Source organism: Cyprinodon tularosa, unplaced genomic scaffold, assembly GCF_016077235.1.
Source record: "Cyprinodon tularosa strain WSP-4 unplaced genomic scaffold, ASM1607723v1 ctg42, whole genome shotgun sequence".
In the NCBI taxonomy this organism is placed as follows: Eukaryota; Metazoa; Chordata; class Actinopteri; order Cyprinodontiformes; family Cyprinodontidae; genus Cyprinodon; species Cyprinodon tularosa.
The window spans coordinates 702,089-720,245 of NW_024039141.1; the positions used below are offsets into that span (position 1 = coordinate 702,089).

The following is an 18,157-nucleotide window of genomic DNA, read 5'->3' on the forward strand; positions in this document are numbered from 1 at the left end:
CAATTTTAAAAGTTGAAATGATGACATTGTATCTCACAGTTATGACTTTCTATTGGCATTTTTATATTTTCACGTGGCGCAAACAGACTCCCATAGCTATGAGTGCACGAGGACGAGAAAACATGGAAGGCATTCATGAAGCGAAAGCGACCTGAACCAATGTGACGCGGCCCCTTTAAGAGCCAGTCTTCCAGCAGTGGGGAGCAGACTGCAGCAGCAGCAGCAGCAGACCCTCATCATCCTCCGTGCCGCTCACTCACCTGACAGCACAGCAGCGTGGCAGACCGAGCCTGACAGGACGGAACCAGACCCGCTGCCTCACATTCCGCTGGAGGAGGAATGGGGGGCACAGAGCCCACCTGCTAGCCAAAATAAGAGTCCTTAGACGCGGAGAAAGCTCTCGTCTTTGCCATCCAGCAGCAGCAGCAGCAGCATGGTATCCTGGATTATTTCGAGGGTAGTGGTGTGAGTATGGGCTGGGCTGGGCTCCATCTGTTGTTAAAAAACGTTAGCTACATCATCGTCATCCTCAACGGCTGCTCCATTCATCACTTCGATCTGCTGGGCTGTTTTCTACCCAAACACAGCTAAACTTGTTAAATTAAGAACAACTAATAAAAGATAATGGGCTGCTTGGTGTTTGAAACGTGTTTAAAGCTACTGTAGATGCTCACTTTCCGGCACTTCTCTAATATTGTTAGTCAGGTCGATGATGCAGCGCGAGCTGAGCTAACAGCTTTAAGCTAACGGCCATCTAAAAAAAACAAAGCAAATGGAGATTCACGCGCTGCCAGGAAAGCAGCTATTATTTAGTCAACCTGATTAACATGCAAACCTTACTGCAGACCAGTAAACACAGACAAAACAGCATTCAGTGGCCCTTAGCTAAACGATGAATGAAAATTCAGCTCAGTGACAGAGTAAAGGTGGATCAGTTCTGTTTTATTGTTTTATTTTATTTTTCCTCTCAGGGAAGCCTCATAAACCCAGCCAACACTTTCCACCTGGAAACATCTCCACACTGTGGATGACTCAACTAAAGCAGCAGCAGCTTCTCTAGGCTGCTTCCAGGACAGGCCCAAGATTGATGCTTGGGATCTCCACTAATGGCTCTTTTAAAGGGTGTTGGTTATTTTCACCTTAATTGGCTTATTTTTTATTTTTCTTGTATGATGAGGTTGCTGTTGGCTCCAAAAAATAAGCCTATTTTCATTAGAACATTTTAAACTGACCTCATGTTAATCTGTGCAAGGCTGTTTCCATAGTTCTGCCTGCTATGACGGCCAATAATTTAATTGGATCTTTTGATTTGCTATGTGGCCTATCCGGCCTTATTTTGTTACTAGTCCAGACAAAGATCCATATAAAGATAAATTGGAGCTTGGATTATACACAATTTAAACAAATGCATCTGTGCTTTGAAAAGTTTAATGTTTTAGTTTTCCTCATAATTCAGAACAAGACTAGTAAAGAGAACAAAGATGAAGCAGTTTAAATGTTATGTGGGTACAAAATTTTATGTCTACTAATTGGATTAATTTGCCCAGTTGACATGATCGTCTTTAAATTACCCATGCTTCAGTATTTAAGATATGTAGGTTTAAAGTTATTAAAGGGCAACCGCAGACTTTTAGCCTAGTAAACTAGCCCCACCCACCAGTGGCCAGTGGTGGTCTAGCCTCGATTAATGCCCCAGGCCCTAGAACTGGCGGGCCAATCACAACACAGAGATGTGTTTTGAACTTTTGGATGCAAAGCGGGCGGGGTTTTGAGGGCGTGACGACAAAGCTGCGTGACACTGGAGAAAGCACAACCAGTGAGATGGCAACAACTATTGAACAGTAGCATGCACTGCAGCAGCAGCTTTCAGTGGAGCGCTCCATTGAAAGTTAAAAGTTCAATTTTCTGTTGCTGTTGTTCAATAAACGTTTGTTTTAAGACCTTTTGAGGCGAGAATATTATACTTTTAAGCGTCACTATATGGTCCATTGACTGATTTAAAGCAAAATAAAAAAAACTATTTGTGAAATTGAGAGGATCGTGGCAACCAGCGGAACTCCGAGTCTAACGCCAGCCAGGGCTAACCGCAGCCCGCCTGCAGCGGCCCTCTCTCGGCATAGTCGTGTGTGTGTGTGTGTGTGTGTGTGAACAATAGATGGCAGTATTAAAATTATCTATGTAAACAAACCTCATCACTTGAGAAGCTAGGTGATTCGGACATCGTGCAAGACATTTTGTCCCGTAACGCTCGCCGTACTGTTGGGGGGGAGAAGCGGTGGGGGGGGGGGGGGGGGGGGGATGTTCATGTTGCTGCGGTCTGCAGTCTGGACGTTAGATGTCGCTAAAAATTACACACTGTAGCTTTAATCTCACATTTAGTCTGGTTTATCAGGATGACAAAGATGAAGCAGTTTAAATGTTATTTGGGTACAAAATATAAATTCTACTAATTGGATTAAATTTCTCAGTTGACATGATCGTCTTTAAATTACCCACGATTTAGTGCTTAAGATATGTAAGTTTAATGTTGACGTTATTTATTAAAGGCAACTGCAGGATTTGTGACCTAAAGATTTTACGCATATTGGTTATTTTATATGATTCCTCAGGCCAAGATACAGCGCTTGACACTATTAATACTAAGAGGGGGCTCCTCTCTTGAAATACCGCCTATGTAAGTTGGGAGAAGACGCACCGTCATTGGCCAGGCCCGTGTGACCTGGAAGAACGTATCTCTTTACGTCCACAGGCTCTTATATCGTCATGGAACTAAGGCTTTTGCTCTACTATTTTTCAGCCTGCTCGACTACTGGTCATGGCTGAGGAAAAGAAAAAGTTTAAACCTTTTGAGGATGCTTAAAAGAGAAAACGTGGAATGATTGTGAGTGAGGAAAAACAAGAGTCGATCTTGGAAAGGAATTTGTTCGTCGGCAAAGGCCGGATGTAAAACAGATTCTCTCTTCTCAACTTTATTATTAGATTGGCAAGTTAACACTTTGCTTCTAGTATACAGTCATATCTTTATTATTTTTGATGTTTAGTTGAAGCAAAATACAGGCAGTTATAGATCTAGCACCCCTAGTTGCCAAAAGTTACACGGCCTGCCTTTATATTGATAGTTTTGCATAAACTCTGGAAATGATGTAATTTGTTGGCTTTTGTAAATGGGTGTACCAATTCAGAGTTAAATTTAAGATTTTCCTCTGTTCAACTATTTCCAGTACATTTTTTTTTTGGTTATTTTAAATTCTGATTTAGTTTACTCTTGCTGCTTCATTCCCTTCTTTAAATATCAAACATGTCACAGATGCTGCTCTTTTCCTTAGTATTTAAAATAGTGTTGAAATGTTCCCATTCCTCTAAATATTCCTGATTAGGTAATAAACTGCAAACTGCTTCCAGCCGGCTCCTGTTCCTCCCTGTGCCTCAGTTAGTCATGCACCGATCAGGCAGTGTGATGCATATGCATCATTATAGCTGCAGCACTTCAAACAAATGGTTGGCCATTTCCATTTTAGTTGGCTCTTTGAACATTTTGAATGCATTGCTAAAGATATCCCTAGTCTTTTAGGTTTTCTGTGTCGCATTAATTTCAATGTGTTTTACTGAGATTTTCTTTGGTAGAGCTCTCTTAAGTAGTACATAAAAGTGAGATGAAATGAAGAATATATTTAAAACTATAACGAAAAAAATGTTGGGGGAAAAAAGCATCTATGATGCAAGCTTTAAAACTTGACTCGATTGGATTTGGGACACAATGTTAATCGGGAGATGCTAACGAATGACATTTATGATAAAGTTAATTGTCCTCCCTATTAACATGTCTGGTTTTACATGGACAATCAATGTGAAAAATCAAGAGTTTTAATATGTTGTACGGTAATTAAAGCAAACCACTTAAATAGGCAATACAGCTTTAATAAATTTGCTTTCATGTCTTCCTGAAGAAAAAGCCCGTTTAGCCTCAAACTCTGAAGTAATTTTGTGATATAGAAACAAAGAAGCTTGTGGCTTCAGATATCACTAGCCTTGAGGGCTGCTTTAAGTCAGGTCAGACTCTACTGCATATAGGACAGAGAGTGTGAGATGGTATGGCATAGAGAAATGCTAAATATGTTCAACTGGGTCTCAGTCGGATGCACATTTAATCCTTGAGCTCTAGTTTAAGGTCTCAAAAATGGACTCGCACTGCACTGGTGACTGCTTTTCCGTGTCTTCCTCTTTGCACATGTCACATCAGCACAAATCCTCCCAAGGAACAAAGGTTGCAACAGTCTGTGTGCACAGAGTCCCAGAGTTGCACATGAGCCAACACATGGTGTCCCACCCCTGGCAGACCCATTTGTTCATTTTTTCCATTTCATCCCTTTGCACTCTTCCTGACTGTGGGATCTCCATTACAGTGTTTCTATTGATTAAGTCTATTTTGGAGCATTACCACTCAAATCAAAAGGAAAGGGGGGGGGCAACTGTGCTTGTTCAAGTAAAAGTAGGACATATGGTGCAGAAGATCAGCCTCTTTTTGTTTATCTAAGCCTAGTGCAAATGTAAACAGTCTCTATGGTTGAGTTTTTTTCGGGCGTCCATACCCAGAGGTCATGCACGTCCTCCTTACATTGATCCAGGTCTTCCCTCTTTCTTTTTCAGCCTCGCCTTTGGGACGCTCTACCCTGCATACTCCTCCTATAAGGCCGTCAAAACGAAGAATGTGAAGGAATATGTGAGTACCACCTCCAGTTGTTAGAGCAGGACTCCTTCCTGTTTGCTTTGTTCCATTTAGTTTGTGCTCTCTGCTCCTCCCAGCTGTTATGATTTATCAACTTCACTTTAAATGATTACCATACACAAGAAACAGTTATTGATTAAAAGGTTTTAATGTAACACCGGCACCACTGGTGGACTTGATTAAGGTTCAGTTATGTGTTGAAAACCTTCAATCATAATCAGTTTTTCAGAGAGACTAAAGAAAAAAGGTCAATAAATGAGTTTAAAGAAGCACATTGTTTTATTTTCAAATATTTTTTTTTTTTCAGGAGGAGCGGAACTCTCGCTGTTTATGGTGTTTTTTTTTCCATTACAATCTATAAAAATAATCTTTCAAAAGATAATGAATTATGGTATCCAAATTAGGGCTGAAACAATTAATTGGATTAGTCAATTAGATCGTCAACTAATTTAGTAATCGATCAATCCTTAACTGGAGTATAGAGACTATAAAATATGCCTTCAGCTGAAAGAGCGACCCACTTAGAGCAGTAATTATATCAATTTTGTAAAAATAAAATCACTGATGAAAGGAATCTTTTGGCCGATCTGATTATTAATCGATTAATCTAAAAAAACAAATTTTTACCGATTCGCTAAATAGTCGTTACATGCAGCCCTGATCCCCTTATCTCCCATCCCCGTTTTTTATTTGGTAAAACTTTGCATTTAGTAAAGACAAAAAGAGCATGGTTTAAAAAAAATACGCCAAACTGTCCCTGGGAATTAAACCTCTTTAAAGGGTTCAAAATGGAATCTTTAAAACCTTATTGGAGAATTTGAATAAAATAACCAAACTAGTTTTGCAGATGTTTATCTTATAATTGTTTTTAAAAAATCAGTAATGCACATAGAAAATCGCAATTGGTACTGTTTTTTCTGTCGTCATACGCCAGTTTAATCAACTTTGTGGTACGCTGTTATTTAACAAATAGTCCGATTCATGAGTCTCCTGCATGTTTTTTTTAATGAAAACTCCCTGGCATAAGTAATGGTTTTGCTTTTTATGTATGCTAAAGAAAATGTAATGAGTTCCAGAACCTCTAACTTATCATTAACTTATTTTTTATTTTTATTTTTTTTTCCTAATGCACCTTTTTCTCCTTGTTTGCACCTTCTTTAATTACTATGCCAAGATGTGACCAGTGAATTTTTCCGCTGTGAGATCAATAAAGCTCATCTAATCTAATCTAAAACAGACCATATTAATGTTAAACATGTGCCCCCCCCCTATATTTTCGTCTTTGTGTGGCGTTAATATGAAACCCGATTCACACCGGTGCTAATTAATTAAACAGCGTTTCTAAGGGAAAACGGCTGAAAGTTCTGCAGAATCTTGTTCTGTTTTCAGCTGAGGGTTTGTCTTCCAAACAGGGTTCCTCCTGCTTACCTCATCGAGCAAAGGGGGGGAGCCAGGAGGAGGAGCTGTCCCCCGGCCTACATTTATACTGGAGAGCACTCTCCTCCTGTCAGGTTACCGTGGCAACCCTTGGATTGCTGCTCAAGCAGAAGTAGGGAGTGACGGGAGGAGGATAAGAAAAAAAAAGGGGGGGGGGGGCATTTTTAAAGCTGATGTCCCCCCCCCACCACCGTTTGACTAATTAAATGAGACGGTTGATGTGGTTTTGTCTTCTTGTTGCTACATGTTCGTCTGACTCTTATGTTTCTAAACATTTATGCTCACTTTATAGGATATTAAGAGTTTCCACTACATCTGAAGCTTCTCATATTTTGATCAGTGCTGATTCATCTCAAAGTCCTGGTTTGAGGATAAGATGATATCAGTTCACAACAAATCCACACATCATTATTTGGCTTTGGCATGTTCACAACCTCTGTGTTCGTCATTCTTCCCAGCTTGTGTAAAGTGGTGTGTTTTCATGTGCTATTTTTAATTTATTCGCTCTTTCTCCCCTCTGTGTCTTTCTGTCTCTGCAGGTAAAATGGATGATGTACTGGATAGTATTTGCACTGTTTAGCACAGCAGAGACGGCCACAGATCTGCTTCTGTCATGGTGAGTGAGCAGCTTCACATGCCTGCATAGAGTTCAGAAGGGAGCTTCTAGGACTTGGTTTGATTGAAGGCTGATGTGCTCTGGTTATTTTTAGCATGTAGTTTACTTTTTAGGTTTTAAATTAGCCGGTTGTTTTTTATTATTAACCACAACTGAAGCTTTGAGTGTTGCAATATGACTTGTTCATACAGAGATCAGAGAAGTGGGAATACTTTCTTTAAAAAAACAAAAAAAAGAGACATTTAAGTCCTGTTTGATCAGGTATAATTTCTGACATTGCTTTCATCAGTGATTTCCTCTGAATAAATAGTTAACTCTTCACCTTTTTTGAAGCTGTTAACCCCTTATCTCCCATCGCCGGCCCCGGGTCATTTTTGACGTCACATTTTGTTCTGCATTGAACAGCAAGCTTATTTGTAAACAAAACCCAACATGTACCTCTTTAGAATCAGGGGATCCTAAAGAAAACTACCATCAACTCAATAGTAAGCTGAATATTCTCCACAAACGGATAACCGTTAATCTGTCATCAATTTATATCGCATAATGTTGATTCTCACCTTGTTTTTGTCGTTTGGCATTCCAAAGCACATTCTATCCTGGCATAAAGGGACTTGTGTTTTCTGTAACATAAAAGTAATAACCAGTTGTAAAATAAAATCATGTTTTGTTTTATTCAGCTGGCTTTTGAAACACAATTGATTGACAGATACTAATTATTCTGATTCTTAAAAACAGGCTTGTTATTGTAGTTTAAGCTGTGAGTCGTGTTTTGTGAAATGGGAGATTGTTTGAGTTTCCATCTCTTTGAATGACGTCTTTCTGATGGGTTAGTATAAAAGTGCAGTAGAGGGGGGGGGGACAGAATAAAACACACATGATAATTATTGTGCAATGAAATAAGTTTGTTTATTAAATATAAAGGTGTGCTGAATTGTTCAGAATTAAAAATTAACTCACTCCAAGTAGCTAATAAAAAAATAAACCAGCCGTCACTCTGCCGACTCGGCTCAGCAACAGACTATAACAGACACTTTTGTTTACATAGATTTGGTGATCAATTTTATTTAGGGTGGCAACTAACAATTATTTTGATAATCGATTAATCTGTCTGGGTTTTTTTTTTTTTCAATTAATCAATAAAGTCTCTATACTCCAGTTAACGATCAATTGATTACTAAATTAGTTAAAGATTATTTCACCAATTAATCAGATTTGTCTTTTCAGTCCCAATTTTATTCATTGTTTCTTTATTCTTTTTTTTAATTGTTTTAAGATTTTATTTTTGTTTATTTAAGAGCATTTAGTTAACAGATTATGATTCTATTTTATTGATTGTTTTGGTTATTTTATTTATTTTAGATATTCAAAATGTCTTCCAGTTCTCGGGTTAAAGGTTCTTAAAAAAAACAGATTTATTGGTCATTGATTTGGTGTTATTTTTGTAATAATCATTATATTACTTGAAAACAATATATTTTTTTAATTTCTTGAACAATTTCTCCAGCAAAATTTGTTATTTTGAAAAGCCTACTGTAGGCTCCATGTTTCCAGAAGTGATGCATGCTTTCGACATGTCAGTCTAAAATGAATAGGATGTCAGGTTTTGCTATTAATTCTTATGGAGCATTAGTACATGCTAGAAATAAATTAACATACAAAAAGCACCTCTCTAATGGTTGTTGTTTTCCTGTGAAAATGTAAAAGGAGTATAAAGAAAGCATCTTTAGTATTAATGAAGAAATGTTTTAGATTTTGCAGAATAACTTCCTCTTTTGCCTCTAACCTCTGAGCTCATTCTCTTGTTCATAATCTTGGTTATCAAAGTTTGGACAGCAGTACTGCCGGTTAGAGCTTAAACTTTTTATTCCTTTGCTCAGGTTTCCCTTTTACTTTGAACTAAAGATAGCCTTTGTGATTTGGCTCCTGTCCCCCTACACCAAGGGCTCCAGCGTTCTTTACCGCAAGTTTGTCCACCCAACCCTCTCCAACAAAGAGAAGGTAAAGTCTAACCCTAACCATAATGAAATCCACATGGATGTTAACGTTTTTCTTGTCTGATAAAAGTCCCTTTTACAAGCCTTCACGTTAAGTCTGTTTACCTCCTTTTTGTGTTTGATCTAATCCTCCTGCTATGTGAAGGAAATCGATGAATACATCGCCCAGGCCAAAGATAGGAGTTATGAGACCATGATGAAGTTTGGAAAACGGGGTCTCAACCTCGCAGCTACTGCTGCCGTCACTGCAGCTACCAAGGTGAGCATCTGATGTCAGGATTTAAATGAAGACCTTATGTATGCCTCATGTTTAAGTGGTGCATATGCACTAAAGCCTCATGTCGCCATGTTTCACTCAAAAGTGCCGATGCACAGAAACGAGCAGCGTATGAAAGTGCAGTGTACTTTTAAAGATGTGTGACAGTTCCGATTAATTCATGGTGGTCTTCAGCGCAGGAACATCTATTAGTTTATTAAAACATGAAATATTGATATTTACCTCATAAAATAAAGCTATATTTACCTGTTTATTAGGTAAATGATCTATTTCCAGTTTTAATAATTAATGTCTTGTATAAAAAATGATTTCATAGGGTATTTATAGTTAATTTTCCATGTTTCCCTTCCTGTTTGTCGCTCATCTGCCTCAATATTACATTAAATCCATGCTGCTTGTAAACCTCAGTCTGTTTTGGTTTGGAACAACCATTTATGACAGAAACTCTTTTGAGGTTTCTGGTCTAATATAACAATCTGAAGCATAACATGGTAATGGTAAATGGCCTGTACCGATATAGCGCTTTTTCAAGTCAGATGACTGACCAAAGCGCCTACACTACATTCAGTCATTCACTCGCACACTGACGCAAACTACATTGTAGCCACAGCTGCCCTTCAAATGAGAAGAAAAAGTCCAAAGAGTTGCCTATGTGTCAAAAGTTTTGCAACATTGAAGCAAACTGAATCTTAACAGCATCGTAAAGGAATAGCTGCCTGCTGAATTTTTAAAATGTTTTTCCCTTTTTACTGAGTCCGAACCGCTAAAAGCATTGACGTATCCACGCTGTCCCATCTCCAAAGCATCTGTGTTTACTTTACCCTACATTCCCAGGGGCAGGGTGTGCTTTCTGACAAGCTGCGCAGCTTCAGCATGCAGGACCTGACTCTGATCAACACGGAGGATGAGCTGGATCTGCACACGTCGGAGGTTCGGATGAGACGGGACCACATGGACGAGATGAGCTCGGGGGCCAGCACGCTGCCTCGAGCAAGGAGTTCTTCTGCACGCCAGAGTAAGGCCGCAAACATCCCATCAGATTTTAATAACAGCAGCATGAAGCTGTACTTAGGTTTACAAAAATCAGTTGGTACCCCCTGGGTAAGAGCGTGATTTTTAGGAACCGCCCGACTTTAAAACAGGGCTGGGAGAATCTGGGCTGGAAGGAGTCAGCTGCAGAATAATACAGCCGTCTAGAGAGAGTGCAATTTGGGAGGTGGGTGAAAACATGTGACTTTGGAGGCAGGAGAGCTTTAGAGGGACGGTTCTTTGTCTCACTGCTCAGCTGATTGTTGTCATGGATACGGAGGCTGAAGCTGTAGTACCAACATTGGTTAGATACCAAACAAGTTTCTAAAACGAGCCAACGCCAAATATCAAATAATTCAAACTTAAATTTGGAATTAATCCTCATTATTTTAGGTTTTACTTCTCAGTAAAACAACTTTATTGGGATTGAAGTTGATCAAAACATGCTTCATCTTGAATGATACACTGTGCAGCACTGTTTTCCATCTCCGATTAAACCTTTAGAGACTTCCTACTTCAAATCTTTGGAAACAGAAATCCGATTACCTTAAAGCTGGTCCGGACACTTTAGCCATGAGATAAGAAACATAAGTGCTGTCAAAGTATTGCTGGCAGGAAGTGCCTCCTGATGATCTTATATTATAAAAAAAATTAATGATGATCTGAAATGATTCAAAGGAAAGAGAAGGGCAGGCCACACTGGTATTAAACCTGTTTCAATGTTTTCATTCTCTCCTTTTGGATTTTTATTACACATCCATCAATCCATTTTCTCGAGGGATGCTGGTGCCTATTTCCAGCTGTCGACGGGCGAGACGCGAGACCTGTCCAGGGTGTACCCTGGACAGGTCCAGTCCATCTTAAGGCACATTTAGTTTCCTTTTCTTTTAACTACAGTCCATAGTGAGCATTATGGGTCATCTTCTAACTCTTTTGTACACTGGTTACAGAAATATAAAATTCCAAAGAACCAAATATCCCTGCAGGGTGTTTTCTTTGATTCTTAGCATCTAGCTGTTTTTAATCTTTAATGATCGAGTTCTTATTGATTGGACTCCTTTTCTTAGACTTTCCATCATCAGAGCTGTGTCTTGGTTTCCTCTACTTATTTGATTCCAGAGTTTATAGGGACTTTATTGCTACTTTATTGTTTACAGTCTGTAAAGTTTGAAATTTGATTTTTTTCAGGTGAATAAGGGAAACTTAAAAAACATCACAATATGGAAAGCAGTTCAATGCTTTTCATTCTTTATTCCAGTGGTTCCCAGACTTTTGTAGCTTGCTCCTCCTGGGGTTTATGAACTTTTTTTTTGTGTGTGTTCTTGTTTTTCTCCCTCCTTTATTCTTTCTGTCCCTGTGTCCTACTTTATTTTCTTTCTTTCTTTTTCTTGCATTTTTTTTTCTTTCTTGCCTTACTTTCTTCCTTCCCATCCATCTATATTTTACAATTTTTGTTTTCAGTGTTTGTAGTTTAGATTTTAAATGAATGTTATAGTCTGAGAAAAGTGCATAGATTTGTTTTTCCTAGAAACTGTAAAGGAATCCAGCTCAGGTTGGTTTAATTCAGACTGATTTATCTTGGGTTCTATAATCCAAATCAGATTAGAAAGACAGTTTTTAAGCCAGGATTACAGCAGGCTTACATCAAACCCTGACTGGGAAACCTGAACGTTTCGGAGGCATATTTCTGTACTCAAAGTTTGTTTTTACATTCTGGCCTATAGCTCCTGTAGCATGGGACTGTTAGAACCACAACATTTAGAGCCACAGTGTTTTAAATAAAGCTGGACTAAAAGGAGGAGGTTTTTTGCCCTTTAGGTTTCTTTACGCACTTTATTATACTTTTTTTTTTTTTTTTTTTTTTTCACAGATCAAAATAAAAAGTCAGAATACACCAATAGAATAAAATAAAAAAATGTGATGGAGTGTGACAGAAACCCTTTAGGGCTTATACCAAGGCCACACCCATAAACCAACAAAATATCAGGCAGCTCACATTATGAAAGTCCTTTCAGAGAAAACAGAATAGACATATACAGTAACATTATTTTTACATTTTAGCATTCAGATTTCAGGGGGTCAAATTTTTGTAAAATCATACATCACTGTCTTTTTTGGATAACAGTATTTTTTTCAAAGACTTTCTACCATTTATTTCTGAAGATTCCAAATATTTTCCATATTCATTACATAATTTTGCACCACGATGCCGAAAAGAAAATTGCACTTGAGTTTTAATACTTAACGGTAAATGAAAAGACAAAGCTTGTCTAGTATTATAAGAATGCACTTGGCAGTTCTTAACAAAATATTTCTTAAAAGTATCAGGAGACTGACCTTGTTTTATCATAAAAATAAAGGTACATGTTTGATAAATATTAATTTCAAAAATATTCAACAGCTGTAATTTGGAAAAAAGAGGAGCACTAGCTGCATCAACTTTAGAGAATGTTGCTAAGCGAACAAAAGCTTTTTGCAAAAGTAGTATTTTTTTAAGATAAATAGGAAATGTACTTGCCCAAACAATATTACAGTATGACAGGTATGGATAGATTAATGAATAATATAGAGTTGACATCACTTTATTGTGAACAAAATTTCTAATCCTTCTCAAAATACCCAGAGATTTAGTGACTTTTTTGCAGACTGTACCAATTTGTTCTCTCCAAAGGAGTTTGTTGTCAAGTTGGACACCCAAAAAACGAACAGTAGAAACTTTATCAATTTGTTGGTTTTGAATACAAATTCTTATATCATCAAATGTGTAATTTTTGTGCCCAGCAAAAACCATGAAATTAAATGTTTTCACATTCAAAGATAACTTATTGGCTTGGAACCAGGTTGAAAACTGGGCTAGATCTCTGTTCAAATTCTCTGTAATAGTAGTCAAGTCTTTATGAGAGATTAGAAAATTTGTATCATCTGCAAACAGAATAGGTATTGTAGAACTTGTGACATTAGCCAGATCATTAATGTAAACTAAAAACAATAAAGGTCCTAGGATGGAGCCCTGCGGTACTCCAAATTGTATTGAGTTTTGCTTTGAATCAAGACCATTCATTGATACATACTGATATCTATTTTTTACATAACTAGTTAACCATTTATGAACAAAACCTTGAAATCCATATTTAAATAACTTTTTCAGTAAAATTTCATGATGAACAGTATCAAATGCTTTAGAGAGATCCAAGAACACTCCTATTGTATATTCATTATTGTTTAACGCAGTTAATATTCTGTCAGTAATTTCTACAAGTGCCATATAGGTGGAATAATTCTTCCTAAAACCATATTGATACTGATAGATTATATTATGTGTATTTAAATGTTTTAATAATCTTTTATAAATCAATTTTTCTAAAACTTTTGAAAAACATGGTAAAACGGAAACAGGACGGTAATTTGTGAACATACTTGGGTCACCAGTTTTAAATACAGGGATGACTTTAGCTACTTTTAAATCTGTAGGAACAATACCAGTAATCATTGACAGTGCACAAATGTGTGTCAGAGGTTTGCTCAATAGGGTCTGCACATCTTTTATCAGAGAGGCTCTAATGCCATCATGCCCTGGAGCTGAGTTTTTTAACTGCATTATAACCTCACACACTTCATTACTGTTTGGAAGATCAAAGCTATCCATTATTGGAAATGAATCTTTAATATAGTCAACTGGATCAATCGTTGTGTTTTGGATCTTGTTGGCAAGTGTGATACCTGTACTTGAAAAAAAATTATTAAAATGACAAACAATTTTATATGGATCAGACAGAACAGAGTTTCCATTAACAAAAGTTGAAGGAAACTTTGATGCAGCCTTTTTTCTTTGTAATAATTGGTTAATCGTTTTCCAAGTGTTTTTTATATTATTTAAACATTTTCTAAACTGATTGCTGTAATATTTTTTCTTAGATGCTCTCAACAAATGAGCAAATTTATTTTTATATAATTTATATGTAGCCAGATTTAGTGGAGTTGGGCATGTAAGATATTTTTTATATAATTTATTTTTAATTCTAGAAGATTTTTTCAAGCCACTTGTAAACCAAGGGTTATTTTTCCTCACAACTCCATACATTAATGGGAAACATTTATCAAAACAAGAATTAAACAGTTTTATGAACACTGTATAGGCAGAATTTGGTTCATTTTCATTATAAACTTCATCAAAAGAAATTTCTTGTATCATTTTTTTAAATTTGATTTTATTTGATTTACTAAAATTTCTAAAGTATTGAGTTTCAACTTGTCTTGTCTTCACATTTTCATTATATTTTGCAAAAAGAAATACTGGTAAATGATCAGTTATTTCTGTAAATAATAGCCCAGACATCGTATCATATGACAAAGTATTAAACAGTATATTGTCGATCAAAGTTGCAGATTGATTAGTTATCCTGGTTGGTTTGTCTATAGCTGGAAAAAAATTATTAGCATGCAGCATATTTAGAAATTCATTTGTCTGACCATGAATTTCACTTTTCATAATATTAATATTAAAATCTCCCATAATATAACATATTTTGTCTTCTTGATTTATGTTTCCAAGAACTTTGTTCATTCCATCATTAAATTTAATATCAACATCAGGTGGCTTATAAATTTGACCAATCACAATATTTTTGTTTTTTGAAGTCTCAAGCTCGACAAACGTTGATTCTATATTAAATTCTTCATTATTGAGAATTAGATCATCTCGTTGAATAAATTTAAAATTTTGTTTCACAAAAATTGACAGCCCTCCCCCTGTCCGGTTCTGCCTGATAGTATGGACAGAGTTGTATCCTGGCAGTTCATATAAACCAGATTCTTTAGAATTTTCTGTAAGCCATGTTTCACTGAGGCCAACAACTGAAAATGAATGATTTAATGTAGATAAGAATGTGACTAAGTGATCATAATTAAATGATTACTTCAAACCTCAGAACAGCTGCAGCCTTTTTTTTATTATTAAACAAAAAGTAGATTAATTAGCCTTCTCATAAATGTTGCTGTCCGATGATCTAATCTGGCCTTTTTCTATGGCTTTATAGCTTGGTGACCCTCCTGCTGCTCTCACTAACCATCTCGCTCTGTCCACAGCCCGCTCCTCAGCAGCACTTGCTGATGACGCTTCATCCCAACACAGCTCTGACCAGTCAGACACTCGGACTGAACACTCGGACGATGATCTTGGGGACAAAGGCCCTAAACGCAGCGTCAGCACCACAAAGACAACCAAAAAGGCAGCGACTGTGAAGACAGAGGTAGGAACACACTTCTTTACACTCGCTGAGGGTGTTCTTCTCCTTGAACAGTTTTCAGCTTCTGTTGGCAGCTTTTCATTGGCTTATGATTCATTTATAACGGTACTTATTTAATAAAGTTACAGGTTAATTGTGATTAAAAGTGTTTGAAATTTCAGATTTAAGCTTTCCCCTTGTTTCCCACTTCATATGCCCATCTCGGAACATATCTTACTGGGACTATATCTAAAACTAAGCTGAAAATGTTCGAAGTCTAAACTGTTTTTTAATCGTTTCCTCTTTTCTTCATTCAGTTGATTAATTGAGCTCTTCCTCCTCTTCTCCTCCCAGCCTCAAATCAAGACAGTGAAAAAGGTCACAAAGAAAAAGACCACTACTAACAACGCAGAGACGCCTCCATGACTCCTGCTATCCTCATCCTCTGGACCCCACCTCCACCTCCAACCACAGCCTGCTACGCCTCCCTCTGTTGGGCCTCCACAAACACATTTGCTTCATATATCAGGAACCGAATCCGTCACTGCTACTAGTTTTTAGAGCAAAGTACAGGTGGCGTTTTTAAGTTTTAAGGAAAGCTTTGGTTCAACAGTCTGGTTGCATATTTCGGGTCACCCTTTAGGGTCAGTTTGGATTTGATTTCACTGCTAAAGCTGTTTTCTAAAACTGTTTAAGTTGGATAGCAATCTGCTCACAAGTACTTCTCCACACTGAGGTGGAATATGTGTTCCCAATTGGGATGTGTTGTTTTGGATTTAGGCTGTCTTTATTTATAGCATATTTAGATAATCCAGTTTTTGCTTCTAGTGTCTGGATTGTCGATGAAGAAAACTTTTTCACATTCTTTGCATAGTTATCTGGACTCACAGCATTAGACATGCTCAGTAAGCTCTATGTTTACAGGACAGTCCTGCTAAGCAAAATGTCAGGAGTAATCAGTCAAAACTAGGTTATGATATCACCTTCAACGTTTTTATCAGCAGCCTTTACTTCCCACTAAAAGACAGCTGGCTGCAGTCGTGAGGTCTTTTAGTCCTTAAAGTGTTTCTCCTGTTGAATTATGCACTCCTTTTATTCTATCTCCTTTTATCTCTGGACCCTTACATACATTATTTGAGGTGTTTACACGCCTCTGAGGGAGCCTGGCTCGGATATGTTCAGATCTCACTGCGAATTTCATCTTAAAATGACCTTAGATTATTTTTTTCAGACTCCTTTACTTTGTTTTTATCTTTCAGTCCCATTTTAGTAAATGATTCCCCTGATCTTTGTCACCTGTGTGTGTTTACCATCACCACAGCGATGGCTGGTTTTTACCATTCAATGCTTCAATATAGAGAGAAATTCTGCACTTTCTCTTCACCCTCTTACCCAGATGTACATGGAGGCACATCCCTGCACCCTGCTGTCAAATTAAGACAAACACAGCAGGATCTTTTTTTTATTTTTTATCCAGGTTTTGGAAGGCCAGCTGTGGACAGTCAGGTTTTATCAAGCCCAACAAAGGCCTGGTTTCCACTGGATGCTGTAAAGCAGGTTTTATGTTTACACTGGATGTAACCAGTAGGGGGAGACAAACTCCACATTAAACTAGAAACATCAATATCTGGCTGTACATAGACCATGAGCTTACTTCTCTTATCCTTGTTGCTTGGGTTCCCTCTCCTTCACTACTGGGCCTTGATAAATCAGCTGCACTGAGAGCAGAGGCCTTATCAGAACAGACTCATTAACATGATTACTGCTTTTTTTTTTATATGGAACTTTAACCCCCATTCTGAAGCTTGAATATTAACAGCTGTATTAAAAAGTATTTTATGGCCAAAAGATACAAATAGCTTTTTTTTTTCTTCTCTTAATTTGCTTTTTGCTCTGAAGTCATTGTATAATTTAAAGACATTTCATGTTATGACTTCATTTTTATCTTGTATCATATATATTGTTGATTACTTTGTGTTTGTTATCAAGGTGGCAGAGTAGGATGCTAATTTGTATATTTTGTTTGTGCCAAATCCAAAGCCTTCATGTAAAATGGTCAGCAGAGTGGTTCTGCTTGGACAAAAACATTGCTCATCTGTAAAGAAACGGCTACTAATAAAATAAAGGAAATTAAATCCATCTCTCAGGCTTTTACTGTATTTTACTATGAAGTACAGAGTTATTTAAGATGTATTTCCATGAACAGATATGTTATTGATTTGAATCTAAATGTAAAAAAACTATGGAGGAAATGTTAACTGTGCAGAATCATGTAGTTTATTTTGTACATGTTAAATTTTTATTTGTGAACACATCAAAAAGTTTGTAATTGAAAAAAAACGACAGTTTTGTTTCAGTGAACAGTTTGTATTTATATATCACTGAGTGGTGCATTCATGGGCATGTTTAGTAGCTGCACAGAGCTTTAAAATGGAAACTTTTCCGCAGTAGCGTTCCCCTGGCATGAAAATGACCAACAAGCAAATATTCAGTATAACTAGACTGTTGCTCTATCAACACTAATAGCAGGTCGCTAGAAGCAAAATGTGTTTTTTTTTTTTCTTTTCTTTTTCTTAACCAAGCTAATAAAATGTGTGCAAATATCATTTTTCATCAGATTGGATCAGGAAGAAACCATGTCTTATAACGACTATAGGAGTGTATTCCACCACTAATAGCAGCCCAAAGTGGTGAGCACATCTGCCTGCAGAGGTAAGCAAGAAGACTGGCGAAGCCACTGCTGTCTTAACTTAACAATGGTAATCAAATCCATCCATCCATTTTCTGAGGCGCTTAATCCCAATTGGGGTCGTGAGGGGTGCTGGTGCCTATCTTCAGCTGTCTACGGGC

The 18,157-nt window shown here is 37.3% G+C and overlaps 1 protein-coding gene across 1 annotated transcript; it reads left to right on the plus strand.

Moving 5' to 3' along the window:
- Positions 1–154: 154 nt before the first annotated feature.
- Positions 155–17,033, plus strand: reep2 (receptor accessory protein 2). The gene is made up of 8 exons (XM_038299183.1): positions 155–465; positions 4,648–4,720; positions 6,703–6,779; positions 8,660–8,780; positions 8,922–9,035; positions 9,888–10,068; positions 15,168–15,331; positions 15,662–17,033. The coding sequence occupies exons 1-8, from the start codon at positions 434–436 to the stop codon at positions 15,731–15,733; spliced, it is 834 nt and encodes a 277-aa protein (XP_038155111.1). The 5' UTR covers positions 155–433; the 3' UTR covers positions 15,734–17,033.
- The last annotated feature ends 1,124 nt before the right edge of the window (positions 17,034–18,157 follow it).